Source organism: Suncus etruscus, chromosome 16 (assembly GCF_024139225.1).
Source record: "Suncus etruscus isolate mSunEtr1 chromosome 16, mSunEtr1.pri.cur, whole genome shotgun sequence".
NCBI lineage: Eukaryota > Metazoa > Chordata > Mammalia > Eulipotyphla > Soricidae > Suncus > Suncus etruscus.
In genome coordinates this window covers 22,410,137-22,430,768 of record NC_064863.1, presented here as the reverse complement: position 1 = coordinate 22,430,768, position 20,632 = coordinate 22,410,137, and the positions used below count along the sequence as shown (strand labels likewise).

Genomic DNA, 20,632 nt, shown 5'->3' with positions numbered 1-20,632 from the left:
TTCTCCTCTCTTCTCACTACTTTCTTTTCTTCTCTTCTCTTCTGTTTTTTTCTTTTCTTTTCTCCCTTTCTTTCTAATTGTATTTTCTCTTTTCTTCTTTCCTACCCCTTCCATATACTTTCCCCTTTCCCCCCTTTGGAAATCCAACTATCCTTTCAACCCTCAATCCCATCCAGACCTCCCACCATATTAAAACTCTTCACCTTCAGTCCTTAATCCATTAGGCATCAAGACTGACCTCCTACCCCAACGAACTAGTACCCAGCACCCAAGCGAAGGGACACCCAGTCAAACCCACACCTCGTCCCCTGCAAGAAAAGGCAGCCAACTTCCCTTCGGACTCAAGCTGTGCGGCCCCTCCCTACCAACTCCCCCTAACATGGACTGTTACTTGAAACCGGACTTAGCTCCAAAAGTATCCCCAAAGCAAGAACTCTTCCAAGACCTCCCTGCGGCAAATCTTTTGCCAATCTCAAGGTCAGCGGGTGTGATGGAAAGGTGCCTGGGAGCCCACACACCACAAGAAAAACCCAAAAGACAATGAGAAAACCTGTACTTCCAACATAAGTATAAGACCTGTATTATACCACCTCTTTACCTGCTTTTCCCCAAAAGTAAGGTAATCTTTTGCATCACTTTGTTCCTTTAAATACTTGGTTAATTCATTTTTTAAAAATGTTTGTTCTGGGCCCGGAGAGATAGCACAGCGGTGTTTGCCTTGCAAGCAGCCAATCCAGGACCAAAGGTGGTTGGTTCGAATCCCGGTGTCCCATATGGTTCCCCGAGCCTGCCAGGAGCTATTTCTGAGCAGACAGCCAGGAGTAACCCCTGAGCACCGCCGGGTGTGGCCCAAAAACCAAAAAAAAAAAAATGTTTGTTCTACATATACATATGTGAGCACATATATTTTTATTCCTATTTTTATCTTTTTTAGGTGTGTGACCTGTTTCTGTTTTCTTCTCTGTCCACCCCCAAAAGCACTGACAATATAATGTAGCACCATTTCTCCCTGCAAAGGCACAGTAAAAAAGGGGAAATCTTACATATAAAAAAAGAGCTCTTATCTACTAGGGATAGGAATTCATACTTGTTTACAATACAGGGATATCTCCTACCTTGGAAATATGTCACGCGGACCCAACTTAGACCTCAGGTGATTAGACACCATCCATCCAGCCTTGAACCCTGGATCCCAGGCATAGAAACGACACAGTTCTTCACAACAGCTACAGGAAACAAATCCCATCCGCGACAGCCTTAATACCTCTGGGTCACCAACAAGTGCCAGCTCTAATACGATATCCTGACAACAAGGAAAATGGGAACAACTTGACCTAAGAGCAGGTTATCCTACCTTACCAGCCAATGATAAAACAAAATCAGAAGACTTGTCACCCTTTGGTAGGTCCAAAAGCCAAGATCGCAATTTACAGATGACTGGCTGCTAGAACCATGACCAGACTGTATATATCTTGGGACCAATAAAAAAGCCCTAGTCTAGGGTTTGAACTACGACCTGCACAACAACCATGATCCCCAGTTCCAAAGGTCTGGCAGAGACAATTGCAATGGAATGGGGCTTCTGGAAACACAATGAAAGACGCTATCCTAGGTGCCATCCTAGGATCAGTGCAAAGACCAAGACCACCAACCACAGAATATGGTTTAAAATGACACTAAGGGAACAGAACTTCTAGAACCACAAAGAAAGACTTCATCATAAGTCCCACTCCTGGACCTGTGCAGATACTGAGATCTCTAGATACAGAGGTCTGATTTTATCACCCAGGATGGAGCAGAAGTCTTCCAAACATCACGAAAGCACCACCAGGAGAGTAAATGAACCTGAGCGGAATCTATAGTTAATCCCATGACAATATACTCCAAGGGTGGAGAAACCCCATATCTCTTGGGCCAAGTGAATTCCTTTGCGAATGACCCCAATATTTACTGTGCCAGTGCAGGAGGGGAAAAAAAAAGCAAAAAACACAAAACATTTTTTTTATTTTTTATATATTATTTTTTTATCTTCATTTATTATTTTTTTTATTTTTATTTACCTATCTACTTTTTGTCGCTTTCTTTGTTTTGGTGTGGTTATTGAAGTTGTCCCCATTTATACTTATTTTTTTTCTCTTCTTTTCTTTTCTTTCTTATGTGCTCTGCCATGTTTCTTATCTCAAGACCATGGTTTTGTTTGTTTATTTGTTTGTTTTTGTGGTGCTTATAGTTATTGTTAGAGTCCTCACTGAATATTTGACACTTCTTTTTGTACTGTTGGGGTGTTTCACCTTATTTTTCTCCTTCGTCTCTCAAACCAATGATGAGAGCCTCTAGAAGGATTCTGCCCATTTTCGGCATATTAGACTTTTACCCCAGTTTATTACTTTTCTCTTCTTCAAACAAAACCACATAACTTAAACTATCTAGTCCTGCCTCCCAGTTAGAGGGGAAAGTAAGGGAGGCACCAAGACCAAACAGGTGCAAGACTACTAAGTAGTAAGCTAAGTAGAGAGGGGACCACATATCTTAGCAGCCCCGGGGGTGAGGGAGGAGGATATGATAGGTAGGACGAAAACAGAGGTGTAGGGAGGGCAAATCGGTGATGGGAATCCCCCCTTATTTTATATAAATATGTACCTAAAATATTATTGCCAACAATATGTAAGCCACTATGATCAAAATAAAAATTATATTAAAATGATAAAAAAATAATGTATGTATAATGTATTTATATTACTAATTATAACATGATACCACATCAGTGTTAAGATGCTAAAAATAGGAGAAACTGAGTAATACCTCTAAAAATTCTCTAAATAGCCAAAAAATTTCCATAAATTGAATACTCTAGTTAAAATCAGCTCTGATTGGTTGCATTTGTGGTACTTAGTGATAGAGTACATATGAATGCCCTGGTTTTGATCCATGCCACCTGACCCCTCCATAAAAATATCATGTCTTTTAAAAAATACAATAGAATGAGCAATGATTCTTTAATACAAAGTGTCTATCTCATTCCCAACTTATCTGTCCATGGAACCCTTTCTTTATGTGGTGCATCTCTCATGCAGGTACCCTGCAGAAGGCATTCTGGAAAATATTGATGCACTATAAGAAGCCTTTCTCCTCCCAGCTAGAAAACTAAGCTTCATTATCGTTGGCCAGAGATTTCAGGGAGTTGATCCATTTATGAAGTCACTAAGATCCAAGTAAACTTAAAATTACTCAAAAAGAAACCATAATGAAGACTCTATCCAGGGCTTCGGCCTAGAATCTGAGCAAAATCCAAGACCACTTAATACAGACGACTGATTACAACAACGATGATGGAACAGAACTTCTAGAACTGTAAAGAAAGACTCTATCCTAGACTTTGTCCTATGACCTGTGCAAATACCAAGATCTCTAGCTACAGAGGTCTGATTTTATCATCCACAACTGAGCAGAAATTTTCCTGGCACCATAAAAAGACCTTGGTGTGTGGTAATGAGCATATATGGAGCCAGTAGTTGTTACCTTGGCAGTATGCTTCAAGGATGGAGAAACCCTGAATCTCTTAGGTCAAGGGAATTCCCTTTCTTACTTCCCCAATACTTACTGTGCCTATGCAAAAAAAAGCGGGGGAGAGCACAGAACCTTGCCACACCAGCACTCCTTCCTTTGTTTTTCTTTCTTTTTATTTATTATTTTTCTTTTTCTCTTTATTCTTTTTTTCCTTTCTTTTCTTTTTATTTCCGTCTTGTGGTTATTATTTGGTGATTTTTTTTGTTGTTGTTGTTGCTAGGTGCTTTTTATTTTTTTGGTAGTTACTATCTATTTTTTAACTGTTGTTTGTTGGCTTTTTGTCATTTTTTTGGTTGTTGTTGTTGCTTGTCTTCTTCCAGCAGAACCACACAACTTGAATTATCTTGTTCTGCCTCATGAATTGAGGGGAAAATAAAAATGAACAATACCAGGACCAAACAGCCGTATGAGTGAAAATAAAAAATAATCAGACTTAAACACCAAACCCAAAGTCAACAACAACAGAATCAATACCCTATCTACAACAAGCTATACACAGAGAGAAGCAGTTACACTAGCACTCCAGGGGGCAAAGGAGGGAGATATGGGGCACATGCTGGGAAAAGGGGTGGAGGGAGGACAACCCTGGTGGTGGAATGGCCCTGATTCATTTTCACTATCTACCTTAAATATTACTGTGAAAGATTTGTTATTCACTTTTGGTCACAATAAAAATTATTTTAAAAAATTACTCAGAAAAATAATTCACATGTTTCTAGGGCATCATTTTAAAATATTTTATGTTCAAGTGTTTTACTAGATAAAAAATATTTTTATAAATATATCTAACTAGTTGGTTTTTTTTTTAAATATCTTTAAAAAATCTTTTTGGTTATAAAGAGAAACCAATTTATGAGGAATACCCTGGCCCTGTTCCCTCCCGGGGCTCCTACAAAACTTCTCATCACCTCCAGTATGACACACAGCACTCTTTATTGTGTAGCTACTTGTATTCAAGTCATATTTCAAAGATTAAATCATTATATTATCTGACTGAAAAATCTATATCTCATTTACTTCTGGGTCTCCACAGCATGTAAACAAGAGTGTCCTCTACTAATAGGAATGTAGTAAACATATTTTTAAATAATGTAAAGAATGACAGAAGAGATGACAAATGCCTTTATGATTCAGCATAAACTTACTAGGTTCCTGTTACAGAAAGGTCAGTCTACTGTAATATGCATCAAAAATTATTTCAAATTACATACATTTTCATTGTGAAAGGGGCCAGAGGATGTATACAAGAAGTAAAATACAATGCAAGTTTTCAATAAGGGCCTTCAAATGACAATGTTTTTGTTACAAAGTCCAAGGGGAAGAAATAATTTCCAAGAGGAGCAATACTAAGATGAGATAAGGGATGCTATCCCAACTGAAACCCATAAAGTAGAAAGAGTTTTCATAAAGAAAAGCAAGTAAAAAAGGGTTTTTATGACAAAAAAAAAAAGTAAGAAAACTGCTGAAGATGCAAGAACAACTGGTGAAAGGATTCATCAGTAAGATACATAAGACAGTTTCTAAGAAAGCAGAGACTGATAAGGGACTGATAAGGGAAAGAATAATGTGAGGCCAGAGAGCATATGTTCTTGAATGTTCAGCACTGGAATAAGAACTTAATTATGCACTTGGGAGTCACTGACAGTTTATTGGATATTTTTTAAGTAAGTGTTCAACTGCCTTTAGTTAAAGTTAATAGCATTTTTAAAATATGAGGAAATGAGAAGAGATTGAATGTTGGTAAGATAAAACAAGGATATGAATTAAAAGCTTAATGTCTAAAACAAAGTAAGCAATCAAAGATAGTCATTTGTGTTTATCATCATCATCATCATCATCATCATCATGGAAATGACCTTGATAATAAAAAGGAAAGGCTCAGGGACTGAGAGGAAACAATTTACAGACCTTAGTGACTATTTGGAGATGGAAAACTGAAATCAAAGATATTTAAAGCCTAAATTACAGTCGTAATGATGGAAAACAATTTACAGGAATTGGAAGGTCATGGAGAGACATTCACTTAAGGAATAAAATAATCAACTCAGTTCTAGATGTTCTGAGCTTGATCTCAGAAAAGAAATGAACAGTTGATTACAGAGCCAAAAAAAGATGTGGCGGCAAGAAGGAAGCTCTGAAAGCATGAAGGACCCGAGCACTCTTAATAAAGATACAGACATCATAAATGAGTGAAACAGAGATGGAATTGGGCATGAAATAGAGATACTCACAAGCATGAAAACATCACTAAAACAGAGAAAATGAGCATTACAAGCATTTGACAGATATCAAAATGAACCATTTGAAAGAAAAACAAATGGGTTAATATTAGGCTAACAAATAAAGATAGAATTTTTTAGTGTGCATTATCACCTAAGTATTCAATGGTTTGGGAGAAAAGAGAAGGTAAATAACAGAGGTAACCTTAGGCTAGATGCTAGAGTGGCAGATAGTATATAAGACTGATGAGGCAATAAAATACGAGCTGCAAGAGGTAACATGATGGAATGACACCATGCAGTCCAGAAATGTAGCTTTCAAGCAAAAAGGAAAGATCTGTACCATAGAATAGGAAGCTAAAGAACCATATAACTTCAGGAAAACTAAAACAGGAAGGCAGGCAAACACGTAAAAGCCAGAGAAATTAGTGTGATCATAATCAAAGAATCAATTATTTCAACAAACATTAACCAAGAATGTTCTGTGGGCCAGGATTTAAGGAAAGTGCTGAGGATAAAAAGCAAAGTCCTTGGGGCCAGAGATATAGAATGGAGGTAAGGCATTTGCCTTGCATGCAGAAGGATGGTGGTTCAAATCCCGGCATCCCATATGGTCCACCGAGCCTGCCAGGAGCGACTTCTGAGCGTAGAGCCAGGAGTAATCCTGACCACAGCTGGGTGTGATCAAAAAAAAAAAAAAAAAAAAAAAACAGAGTCCTTGTTCTTAAAAAATGAGTAATAGGTGCAAACATTCTGTAAAAGGGTATAAGGTCTCCAAAAGCATGTAGAAAATACATAAATAAATGAGCATGACATATTGTCCAATAAAACACATTTTCTTTAAAAACAAACAACACATTTTCTTAATTCCTACAATGTTCCTGGGCCACAGAAGTGTTCTTCCTTTGACTATTTTTCCCTCTCTGGAAAAATATAGTAAGCAATATTCATAGTTTTCCAGTTAAATAAAAATAGGTGGCAAGGCAGACTAGGCCCCAGGGATAGAGGGTGATGATCTGCTGGGTGAGTCTGGAAAATAAAAGAGAAGAGGAGCAAACAAATACACAATATGACTTACTCCTTCAAATAAATTCTCAGTATTTAATAGCCAACATTTAATATGTCTATTACGTACCGCACTCACTCTTAAATCATGACAAGAAGAAACCTTTGGGGATTTATTGCTCCTAAAAAGTTAAAAACTGCTACTTTCAGGGTTAGAGAGACAGCATCTTACAGGGTCTCCAAGCTCTACCAGGAGTAATTAATTCTTCAGTGCAGAACCAGATGTAGCCCAGAAATATCACTGAGCATGTTCCGAAACAAATAAAAAAAACCCTGCTATTTTCTTTAAACCTTTTGAAACTTTTCAAATTTTACCCAAAAATGCTTAGACCAACCTTTATCTTCTTAATTTTATACCTTCAAAACATAAGACAATTCTTTGACACATATATTATTTCTCGATAAAGAATGGCTATCATTCTTTATGAGATGATAAGAAGTCTGATTACTATTCTCATAGGTACCATTTGGAAAGAGAAACAAAATGCCATTTTCTCAACTACCTTCATGTACTTTGTTTATATCACTAGCCTTGGGGGGGGGGCTTAAAGTTGAAAAATAAAATCTGGCTTACAGAAGTAGTTCTGGAACAACATGATAACCCAATGCAGGAAAGTTTTTCAGGAGCCAAAGGAACAAGAATTGTCTAAGGTGGGTGATAGGCTTACAGGAATTTTCTGAGGGCAGATTTGTAATTTCTGATGTAAAAGACAGCTCCATGAAGCTCCTTGGCATGTCTGCAGTGATAGGATGGCTCCCAAATAAGGCTGGTGGGATGGACAAGTCAAACCAAGACAAAACATTTTTTAAAAAATTAGGGATAGGGACACAGAGAGAGTACAGTGGGTAGGGCACTTGGATTCAATCTCTGGCATCCCTCAGCCAGTTTTATATAGCAAGAGAATCTGAATTCTATAACAAAATGCATTCGTTATAAAACAGCTTGCTGTAAAAATAAATGTATTTCAAGTATGGTATGAGTAACTCTGGCCTCAAAAGCCAAAATTTAAAGGGAAGAGTGAATCCATTCATTCTCATTTCATTCTTTTAATATCACTGATCATGCAGGATGTATTACTGCATAATATTTTTATTATTTTAAATTTCAATATGGCCTTTCCATTACTCAATATGTTCAGGATTACCATAATTAAGTAGGTGTGACCTTTGGTTATTGAAAGCAAAAGAAAGGAGTAAAGGAATATTGTTTATATCCTGTTAGTGGTTCTACCCAGAATTGCCTATAACAAGAAATACAGACCTCTGATATCATTTAGGATCTTCATTCTGCATTATATAATATATGGAAAATAATGTTATAAATGAACAAAAGCCAACCTGTGCTTTTCTCATGTACACCAAAGGTTCTTTAAGATGTTCAGGAGGCGCAGCAGGATGACTAGGTATAGGAAACCTAGGACAAAAAAGAGGCATCTAAATTGTGCTTGATAATAAATTAAAACTCTTGTTCAGAATTACTTACCTTTGTAGTTCATGTTAAAATAATATTTTTCACATATTCTATGTATCTATGCAAGCATGTTTTTCAATTTGGTTGCTGTAGTTTTGAAATTATGTTCTCAGTGTTGAGATCTCTATATAGCGCTAGCATTCCTCTTATACCATCAATGTTTCCAATGCCCTACATTTAATCCTTAAATCTATTTTATTGGGGAATTCCATGAAGGAACTTATTTCCTTTTGTATTAAGCTATGTTCTGTACTAATATTTTTCAAAATTAAAAGCATATAGAATCTTCTTCCAATTAGGATAGTTACATCTTAATAAACACATCATAAATTGATGTCGAAAATGTAAAAAAGTTACATTCCCAGAAAACCATGTTAGGACGCAAGACATAATAAGTAACCAAGCAATTAGCACCAGCTTACCACCCACTGATAGAGATCTGATTAAGTCTGGCCAATGTGGAGCTAACAGAAGAGGGAGCAGGGTGTAAAGTCAAATTGAGTACCACTTGGAAAGCCACTTGACTGCAGATCAAGTGAGGCAAGAACCAGGGCTTTGGGGACACCTATGAACTCCTCAGGACTCCTATGAATGCCCTCACAGAGGCACATCCCTGGGTGTAATAAATCTCCATTATCAGGGTAAGAGCTAGTATGATAAGCTTTCCACACTAGCCCCCTATGATCAGATCACTGAAGGAAACCACAAATAGACTGGGAGTTCTGCCTCCACACACTGGAGACCCTAAAAATAAATAAATAAATAAATAAATAAATAAATAAATAAATAAATAACTCCAAAATTAGGGCCACTCTGCCTCCTACTGGAAAATCAAAGCAAATGTACATAGATTAAATCCAATGGTATACAATGAATACGAGAAATCTTAGGGGAAAAAAAATTAGTCAACACAGAAAAGATGAGTAATAGTTTAGAATTACTAATAAAGAAAATCAATGAGCTACATCAAATACATTTCCACAGAGACTAGAACATTAATGAAATGAGAAAAAAAGGTGTTCATCAACAAATTGAAGTTATTTTTTAAAAATCCATGTAGATGGGCCCGGAGAGATAGCACAGCGGCGTTTGCCTTGCAAGCAGCCGATCCAGGACCAAATGTGGTTGGTTCGAATCCCAGTGTCCCAAATGGACCCCCGTGCCTGCTAGGAGCTATTTTTGAGCAGACAGCCAGAAGTAACCCCTGAGCATCGATGGGTGTGGCACAAAAACAAAACAAAACAAAAATCCATGTAGATATAAATGCTAGATATAAAAATGCAAAAATAAAATAAACTTCCAACTAAAGCATAGCAAGCATGTCTTGAATATCACTCTAACTTTGCCTGCTCTCACGTAAGAGAATAGAAGTAGACTCAATTTCAAAGAGTAAAGAACCAGTGAAATCAAAGAAGTAATAGGCACAGAAAACAGAAAATAAGTTTAGATAAATAAATTCTATAGGAGAAATCAGACATTAGAACAACAAATATCTGACTAATGGGTATGCTAAAAGGCAAATAAGAAAAAACAGAGCATATTAAAAACAATATGAGAATTTACCAAACTAAGGAAACAATAAACCATAAAAAGTCAGGATGCCGATAGGAGACCAAGAGACATTAGTATTGATTATCCAGCCAATAATAAAGAAAAATTGAAAAGATTGCTACAGAAAAGAAAACTTAACACATGATGGCAATCTGATCAGACTTTCTCAGAAGAAACTTTACAGGTTAGGAGAGTGGAATAACATTCAAATCCTCTAAACTTTCAGTCAAGAATACTCTACCCCCCAAATCATCTTCCAGACATGATGAAGAAATAAACAAAAAAACTAATGGGCATTACTGCCGCCAAATCTGCCCTCTATTGCTAGAAATTCTTCTGCTTCGAGGGGGGAAAAAATACAAACTTGAGCAAGGTAATGAGCAGTAAAATAGAACTCAAAATGTAATAAGCAACAAAATGAGTCAACAACAAAACATTAAAGAGGAAGAGAAAAGAACAGAATTTGTTTAGTCATACATAACAAATGGACTCCAGAACAAAAAAAGGACTATTTTGGCTACAGAAATATTATTGCAATCTTCATGGGAACCATATACAAAAGTCGAAAATAAACACACTTAGAAGAAAGATGTTTGGAAACCTGGGAATACATATTCAAAAATAATTGTCATTATTAAAGGTTTGTACATAAAACTTAAACCTATAAACACATAGAATAAATCATAAACTATTTTTAATGTTTTCTATTAAAAACTCATGGACATCTTTGATGATTTGACTTTTAATGGCAAAGGAACAAATGTAAAAATAAATAAATGGGATTATATGAACTAAAATGTTTTTGTACTACAAAAACAAAAAGTCAATCTACTCTCTGAAAAGAAGATATTAGTACATCATATATCAGACAAGGCCTTAATATATATGTATATATAATCCAAAATATGTACAACATGAAACAAAGAAACTACCTAAGTAAAAAGTGAGGCAAAGAATTAAAGAGACATTTTTCCAAAGACATGCAGAGAGCAGCAGCTTCACTTAAACCAGGGGGAAATGCAAATTAAAAAAAGGGAATATGGTCCTGGAGCAATAGTACAGCAGGTAAGGTGTTTACTTTGCACGTGGCTGACTTGGGAGGCTAGGTTAGATCACAACCATTCCATATAGCCCCACATCCTGTCAGGAGTGATTCCTGAGCACAGAGCCAGGAAGTAACCCCTAGCACCTATGGGTGTGGCCCAAAAAGAAGACAAACAAACAAATAAACAAGTAATATGCGTGGGCATCAAAAAGACTGGGAGGGGTCCCAGAGAGGACAGCAGTACCTCGGCATCACATAGGGTCCCCTGAGCATCACCAGGGGTGGTTCCTGTGCAGAGAGCCAGGAGTAAAACCTGAGCATTGCGAAGTGTGCCACCCAAAAAGTCTGAGATCCCCACTTTGCTACCCACCTGGCAGGCTTATGAGCTAGAAGCTAATCCCCCTATGGCTGTGGCACTTGTCTTGTGGAAATGAAGTTTAAAGAGATGTTACTTATCACAGTAGAAAAATGGATTTGAGCAGCAGCAGAAACAGCACTCCTGAAGTGTTCTGTTACATCCATGGCTGCAGACATTTCCAAATTCCTCAATACTGCCAGCCCAGTATGAGAAAGTAGCAGAGAAGTGAAATAAGTTCTATAAACAAAAACAACACAAAAGGCTCAACTAAAAACATTTTAGGAAAAAATCTCACAAGTTTGGGGCCAGAGCAATAGCGCAGCCTTGCATGTGGCTGACCTAGGACAGATGGTGGTTCAATCCCTGGTATCCCATAAGGTCCCCCAAAGCCTGGGGGCAATTTCTGAGCAAATAGCCAGGAGTAACCCCTGAGAGTCACTGGGTGTGGACCAAAAAACAAAAACAAACAAATAAATAAATTCTCACAAGTTTTCTTTTACTGAAGTTTTGTTCTTTTTTTTTTTTTTTTTTTTTTGATAATTCCATTAGCCATTTTGTTCTAACAAGCAGACTTATGGGGTGAATGGGAAACTGGGGACAATGGTGAAGGGAAGGTCACGCTGGTGGTGGGATTGGTTATGGAACATGGAATGTGCACTAACAGCTGTATTATAAATACCTCTGTAAATCATGGTGTTTAAATAAAGTTTTTAAAATATATCGTGACTTTGTAATACCATTCACACATCTTTATTTAATGAACATGAATAATTTGAAAGCATATGTCCTTAACTGCACTATTTGCAATAACCATGACATAGAAACAACCAAAAACCCATTCATAGATAACTGGGTAAGGAAACTGAGCTACATACACTCAGTGGAATACTTCTCAGCTATTACAAGGCTGAACTGGTGCCTTTTCTGACAAAGTGATTGGAATAGGTGATTCTACTAAGTGATCTAAATAAGGAAGCAAAACACAATTATCAAATGTTTCTCTTGTATATGGAATATTAATAACAAAGCAAGTAAGCTAAAAGCAATAAACTTCATGAAAAATATGCCCTACCAAAGGGAAAGGTAAAGGAGACTGAAAAGGGTCAATATGATCATAGGAATGGAACTAGATACTGGCGGTAGATATGGTTATACAAATGTAGTGCCATAAACCAAAGGCTAATCAGCAAAATTTCATTTTAAATAAAATTTGACATATCTAACCTAATAAACACCAGAGCCTAGTCCAGAGATTCTCAAACCTCTTGTTTGAATAACCTGATTTTTCCAAATCAGCTATGTCATTCTTAATATTACTAACAACATGGTTGAGGGCTAGCCCACAGTTATACTTCAATCAGAATGATCTGAGAGTGTGCCCAGAATCCAGCATTTCAAAGTCTGTTCAGGTGATTCCAGCAAGCAAGCAACTAGGAGGACCAGACTCAATCTTTTACTGAATGTGTGTAGCTTTCACATCACTGTAAAATATAATTTTAAAAGTCCTAAGCAAGCCATCATAAATCGAAGACCATCTATTATTTTTATTCCCCATTTGCCTTGATATTTTATTTTTTAGGTTTTTTTTTTCCAGAAAACACAAGAAAAATGGCAGCATTACCAAACTACTTCAAATAATCTCAACAAGTTATTTTAAAATGTTTACTTTGAGGGGCCGGAGAGATAGCATGGAGGTAAAACATTTGCCTTCCATGCAGGAGGACAGTGGTTCGAATCCCAGTATCCCATATGGTCCCCAGAGCCTACCAGGAGTGACTTCTGAGTGTAAAGCCAGGTGTAACCCCTGAGCGCCGCTGGGTGTGACCCAAAAAACAAAAATAAATAAATAAAAAATAAAAATGTTTACTTTGAGTCAAGAGTCTAGTATTCTTATGATATGAAAAAATAAAAGTCTTCCCTTTCCACCAAGTAAAAAAGCACTTCATCTCAAAGGACAATTATCAGGAATGCATTAGATCACAAAAATACTAAATACTATTAAATTATGCTCAGAAGAAAACCCAATATTTGGATGCTCTTATTCAAGCAGCATGAGATATAGACACTGAAATTTCAAGCTTTCAGTGTAATAGTGTAATAGTGCCGTGTTTATTTTAGTTCAAACAACCTGTGGCATTTTATATTTTGTGAATTTAAGGCCTTAATTATCATGATGAACATCTATTTCACTGGTGGCTAGTACCAAAGAAATCAACACAGCCAACTTTAATTAGTAGATGCCCTATACTTAAAAGTTCAAAATCCATCTGGATAATGGTGGTAAGGTAAAAAGCAAACACTAATTGGGAAAATGTTTCTAAAGAACCAGGTCTACAGATAATAATTTGAATTTCCTTATTTTAATGTTGTTGTTGTTTTGGGGCCACATCCTGTGACACTTAATGATTATTTCTGACTTTGCACTCAGGAATCACTACTAGCAGTGATTGGGGGGCCCATATGGGATGCTAGGGTTTGAATCCAGGTAGACCGTGTGCAAGGCAAGTGGCCTACCCACTGTACTGTCACTCTGGCCCTGAGTCTCCTTATTTTAGACACAATTCTGGTAAACAAAAATATTTTTCTTGTTTTTCCAGTTAACAGCTAATTAAGAGGGAAAGTTGGAAACAGTAATATTTAGAGATTGGAGATGTTAGTGACACAGATATACTGATATCAGTAAAAATAACAAGAATAGGGCCCGGAGAGATAGCACAGTGGCGTTTGCCTTGCAAGCAGCCGATCTAGGACCAAAGGTGGTTGGTTCGAATCCCGGTGTCCCGTATGATCCCCCGTGCCTGCCAGGATCTATTTCTGAGCAGACAGCCAGGAGTAACCCCTGAGCATTGCTGGGTGTGGCCCAAAAACAAACAAACAAAAAAAATAACAAGAATAAAAACAGCAGACATCAGAACTTTATTAGACCCTAAAGTCACTAATGACAGGAAATTGTGCTAATTGTTCTACATATGTCACCTCTGATTAGCATGGTACTGACACACAGAAATTAAAAAATAAAGCTGGTAATGGAGCCAGAGAGTGAGTACAGTGGATACAGAGAGTACATGCATTTGCCTTGCATGCATTAGACCCAGGTTGATCACCAGCATCTAGTACGGTTCCCTGGAATGACTCTTGAGTGCAGAGCAGAAATAACCACTGAGTACAACCAGGTATGCCACAAAAACTAAAAACAACAAAACAAAATAGTAATAATAAAATAAAATAAAATAAAGGAACAAGGATCATTGAATAATCCAAAAAAGTTGACATTCCAGATCTGTTTTTATAAATTATAAATAGATCTATATACCTTTAAAGATTCTGAGGGCAAGTCAAGTTTAAATTAAAACACTAGTATTCTAATAACTAATAATGACATCAATTTTTAAAAAAATTAATTATGTTTGGAATTCAGTTGCAAAGAAAAAAATGGGTAAAATGCAAAAGTCAACAATTGAAAGAATGCTTTAGTTACATAAAATATTAATTATGAGAAATATCTTAGTCTCTACATGAATAAATTTTTGTTTGTTTGTTTTGTTTTTGGGCCACACCCAGCAATGCTCAGGGGTTACTCCTGGCTGTCTGCTCAGAAATAGCTCCTGGCAGGCACGGGGGACCATATGGGACACCGGGATTTGAACCAACCACCTTTGGTCCTGGATTGACTGCTTGCAAGGCAAACGCCGCTGTGCTATCTATCCGGGCCCATGAATAAATTATTAATATAAAACATTTGGTGGTTAAATCCTACCATTCATTATTAACTCTCTGTCAAGTCTGTAATTTTTAACATACTTAAAATACTATACATACATACTAATATGCAGTAACACAAAGTGTTTACATAGCAATATGGTACTGTTTCAATAAATTGCTTACAAAGTAAACAAGCCAAACATGACATAGCTCAAAATAGGAAAAACTCACACACTCAGTTCACTATAAACAGCATTCTGAAGCTTCTTCTCCCAACCTGTTTTTTAAAAAAAGAGAAGTATGTGAACATACCAGCTTTAAAAATAAGCATGTTATCATTAAAATGTTTTATAAGATTTATAACTTATATTTCCTATGTAAGAACTTGATCCATTGTCAATTGTTGTGCAAAGTGTTGTTTACTAATTATTTCCTGACTATATTTCTTGGCTAACAAGTAGCAAAGTTATCACCACTGAGGCCAGAGAAATAGGACAGCAGGTAGGGCATTTGTCCTAGCACACAGCAGACCTGACCTGATTCGATCCCTGACATCCCATGTGGTCACTGGAGCTCTATAGCAGTGATCACTGAGCATAGAGCCAGAGGTAAGCCCTAGCACCGATGGGTGTGACCCAAATAACAAAACCAAAAAAAAAAAAATCATCATCAACATGGTTTTATTTTATTTTTTTCAAAACCAACACGGTTTTATTATTTTTGGACACCTAGCTCAGGGATTACTCCTGGCTATGCGCTCAGTATCACCCCTGCTCGAGGGACCATATGGGATGCCAAGGGATCGAACCACAGTCTATCCTAGGCTAGCACTGGCAAGGCCTTACTGCACGGCACCATCACGGATATGTAAAACCATTTCTCCATTTTCCAAAGATGTGAGAAACATTTTCTTCTGCTGCTATTAAGGTGCTCAAATGAACAGATGGCAAATGTTGGATTCTACACTACCACTGCTATAAGAAATGTCCAAGCGAAAACAAGAAACTGTCAGATACATAACCAAAACAGATCACATCTATCTCGATGTAATTAATCACTGTGTAAGCTTCTGAACAACCCAGTACCTGGGATAGAAAAGCAGATTAAGACGCTTGCCTTGCACACTCCAGGCTCTGATTTGATCTTTAACACCATATACAGTTCCTATTCCTACCAGAAATGATCCCTGAGAGCAGAGTCAAGAGTTAGCCCTAAGTAAGCCCTGCTGTCTGTGGCACAAAACCAAAAACGAAAATCTTAAACTTCTGCACAACAGAAGCACATTATTCTGACCTGCCATCAGACAATTAATCTGGCTGCTAAATACTCAAATATACCTAGATAATTAGACAGTATCAATGCAACAAGGATAAGAGAACATTTTATTCCTTGCTGAAATGTTTTTTGTTTTTCTTTGAAAGAAAATGAAGGAAGTGTAGATTGAAAAAGGTAACAAATGAAAAAGCAAAGGGCAAGTTATCTAAGGATATTCCTTTTTTAATATCTTTATTTATACAATTTGATTACAAACATGATTGTAGTTGGGTTTCAGGCATATAAAGAATGCTCCCTTTACCAGTGCAACATTCCTATCACCAATGCCCCAAATCTCACACCTCCCTACCCTCCTGCCCCTCCCCCCCATATTTGAGACAGGCATTCTACTTCACATTGTTACGTTAGTTGTCGGTGTAATGAGCTTTATATTGTGAGCTGGACCTTCTAACCCTCATCACTATTGTCTCTGAGAATTATTACAAAAATATCTTTTATTTTTCTTAAAACCCATAAAACCCATAGGTGAGTGATACTATTCTGTGTCTATCACTCTCCCTCTGACTTATTTCACCCAGCATAACATATATTCTTTCTTTTTCTTTCTTTCTTTCTTTCTTTCTTTCTTTCTTTCTTTCTTTCTTTCTTTCTTTCTTTCTTTCTTTCTTTCTTTCTTTCTTTCTTTCTTTCTTTCTTTCTTTCTTTCTTTCTTTCTTTCTCTCTCTCTCTCTCTCTCTCTCTCTCTCTCTCTCTCTCTCTCTTTCTTTCTTTCTTTCTTTCTTTCTTTCTTTCCTCCCTCCCTCCCTCCCTCCTGGCTCTATTCTCAGAAATCGCCCCTGGCAGGCACGGGGGAGCATATGGGATGCCAGGATTTGAACCACCGTCCTTCTGCATGAAAGGCAAACGCCTTACCTCCATGCTATCCCTCCGGCCCCAACAGATATTTTTAATATAATTTTGACCCTGAAGTTAGAGTATTTAAAATTAATGAAGATCTTGGGGCCGGGCGGTGGTGCTGGAGGTAAGGTGCCTGCCTTACCTGCGCTAGCCTAGGAGACAGACCGCGGTTCGATCCCCCGGCGTCCCATATGGTCCCCCAAGCCAGGAGCGACTTCTGAGCGCATAGCCAGGAGTAACCCCTGAGCGTCACCGGGTGTGGCCCAAAAACCAAAAAAAAAAAAAAAAATTAATGAAGATCTATCATTTCCACAATTTCTGGATTTTTGCATCATTTCTTAAAAATTCTAATAATTCTAACTTCCCAGAGGAAGTCATCCAGTCAGTGTTACACAATTTTGAATACTGAAGATACAATAATTCCTCCAAGCAAAAACTTTACTTATTTTGCCTTAAAGAATTAGGGTGTAAAGTAACTACAAACCTGATATTTTAAAGAATTCCTTAATATCTTCTTTTAGTGATTCAAGTTTAATCTCAGGTCTCTGGAGACTGGCCTAAAAAAAAAAGGAACAAAAGAATAGTAAAGACAAGTCAAAAGTTAATAATCTGGATTGCTATTTATTGCTTATGTAATATTTACAAGGTGTGCCCAAACACATATCATTGTAAAAATCCTACCGGACGTTACAGAAACTTAGAACTATATGGAATAGTCCATAACAGAAAGTTTTTATCTCCACTTAAAACAGATGCTGGATGCTATCTTGGACCGGACCCCACCAGAGAGCAAAAGCAGGCTGACAGTATTCATAGCACTGACCCCTACTGGCTAGTCTAGGTTGCACGCATGTTCCCATATCTTCCCTGAACCATCAGGCTGCACACCTATTGTTCACCAACTCTTGAAAACACAGGAACTCACTGTAGGCTCAGCCCATCGATGAACCCTTTGAAGTCTCAGGAACTACCACCCATTATCTCTTCTTTGGACTGTTGAGTCCTACTCCCAACTGTTCAACCTCCCTGGCAGCTCTGTCCTTGGATCCCAGGTGGGCACTAGGTGGCTAGGCACTGATCTATGCCTCCAGCCTAGAGAATTCCTCCATGATCCTCACAGTTCTACATGGCTAAACTCATGAGAGAAAGAAATGAGGGTAGAGGCAAGTGAGAAGAGGTGCTGGGAGGTAAGAAGGGCAAGGGGACAGGTCCCGAGCACATAGGTGGCGTAGAGCTGAAGTCTATATATCTAAACCACATAGACAACAATATTGCAAGCAAAAGACTCATGAGTAACCCATGAGCATCAATGAATTTACTCCCAAATCAAGTTTATATATATATATATATATGCATGTACATGTAATAGAGACTGTGAAACACACTGAAGAAGACTGAAAAGAAAGGAAAAGCAAAATAAATATGACTACATTAAAACAAAACGTTCCTCCACTACAAAAGAAACTAGGATTAAAATAAAAGATATTTTATTTTATTTTATTTTAAAGGGGAGAAGATATTTGCATATTGTGTAGCAGACAAGAGGATAGAATACAAATATAAAAATCATGCACAAAGATAACACAAACCTTCTCAAAAAATCAGAAGCAGAGCTGAACAAATACGTCCTCAAATAAGATAGACAGATTACCAATAGGCACATGAAATTGTTCATCATCACTGATTTTCAGGGAAATGCAATAAAGGATAAGGTGATATCATCACATCAATGAAAATGACTGTCAGAAAAGCTCTAAGCAATCAATGCTGATGGAGAGGTGATTAAAAGCAACCCTAACTCACTGCTTAGTAGAGATACAATCTGGCTCAACCTTTATTGGAAAACAGTGCAGAGACTTCTCAAAACAATGAGACTAGAAATACTTTACAATTAAGTAATCCCATCCCTGGCCACCAGTCTCAAGAAGACAAAAATCACTAATTTGAGAAGTATATATGCACATCTTTGTTCACTGCAGCACAATTTACAGTAGTCAAGATCTGGGACAGTGATCAACAACAGATGAGTTGGTAAAGAAATTGTGGTATATAGGCCGGAGAGATAGCATGAAGGTAGGGCAATTGTCTTGCATGCACAAGGATGGTTGTTCAAATCCTGGCATCACCTATGGTCTCCAGAGCCTGCCAGGAGCGATTCTGAGCAAAGAGCCAGGAGTAACCCCTGAGCGCTGCCAGGTGTGACCCAAAAACCTGGCATAATGGTAGACTACTCAGCAACATGAAAAGATGAAATTTTGTCTTTTGCTGCAAATTGGATGTAATTACATGGTATTTTGTTAAACAAAATTAGTCAGAAGGAGAAAAAGATATGGATGATCACTCACATATATGGAACATAAATAAAGGAAGAAAATAAAGGTCAAAGAAAACAAACACTAATAATGCCAAGAGAATTTTGCATAACAAAGAATGGTGGTTGGTGCAGGGGAGGGATGAACAAAAAGAGTATTACAGATACCAATGAAAGGACTTGGCATTTTGATGGTGGATATGGCTTGGTAGCACTGATCACCTAACACCTAAATCTTATAAAATGTTACACAAAAGATTCTTATTTGTAATTAGATAACTTATTCCATATTATTTGAATTATTTAGTATTCAGTTAAGGAATCAACCTAGGTGTTCAACCACAGATGAATGGATTATGAAGATGTACAGATAATCAACAAAATACTGTGCAGCTTCAAGGAATGATGAATCATGCGATTTGCCAAAACCTGTTTGAAAGTGGAAGATATCACGTGGAGTGAAGTAAACTTGCTAGAGAAAGACAAATGCAGATGATTTCATTTTCAAGACCCCAGAGTCTAAGAAAAGAACAGAGAGAAAAAGAAATTCAGACAGGAAGGAAGATGAGAAAGGCAAGTAATGGAAAATAAGGGTCAGGTCTTTGGTTATGGTGGTGATGTGGGAGAGTGATATAGCTATAAATCCAAAGCACAGACTGATCAACGCTGATAACATGAGATCTAAGCTGGAAAATTTGCCTATCAAGGTGGGCTGATGATGGAATATGGGAACACTGATGATAGAAGTCCACATTGGTACTTAAAACTCAACTATCAAAAATTCTGTAAATTACAGTTGTTTAAATTACATAAATATTATTTTAAAGTCACCATGACTGGAGAACAACAGTAAATAGTTGACATGGGTGAAAGTTCAAGAGCAGTCAAAGAAGAATGTGTACTGTGGAGTCTGACAGAGAGAGAGAGACAGAGACAGAGACAGAGAGAGACAGAGACAGAGAGAGAGACAGACAGAGAGAGAGACAGAGAGAGAAGCTACAGTTTCAGAGGGGAAACCCCAGATCAGAATTTAGAAACATGGTTGTTATTTTGCATAGGCAGTGGCTGCAAAAGCGTCAAAGGTCAGATTATGCATATGTATTCTCAAAACAATCAGCTTTTTCCATATTTGTCATATATATCTCACAAAAATTTTTTCATAGATGTCTTG

The 20,632-nt window shown here is 37.3% G+C and overlaps 1 protein-coding gene across 1 annotated transcript in view; it reads right to left on the bottom strand.

Annotated features, from left to right (window-relative positions):
* TBC1D19 (TBC1 domain family member 19) overlaps window positions 1-20,632 on the bottom strand; it is a 186,461-nt gene that overhangs the window by 92,366 nt on the left and 73,463 nt on the right. Inside the window, exons 2-4 of the mRNA XM_049790236.1 lie at window positions 17,635-17,707; window positions 15,210-15,255; window positions 8,190-8,265 (exon numbers count right to left, since the gene is read on the bottom strand). Coding sequence (XP_049646193.1) covers window positions 8,190-8,265; window positions 15,210-15,255; window positions 17,635-17,707 — 195 coding nt within the window. The remainder of the gene's footprint in view (window positions 1-8,189; window positions 8,266-15,209; window positions 15,256-17,634; window positions 17,708-20,632) is intronic.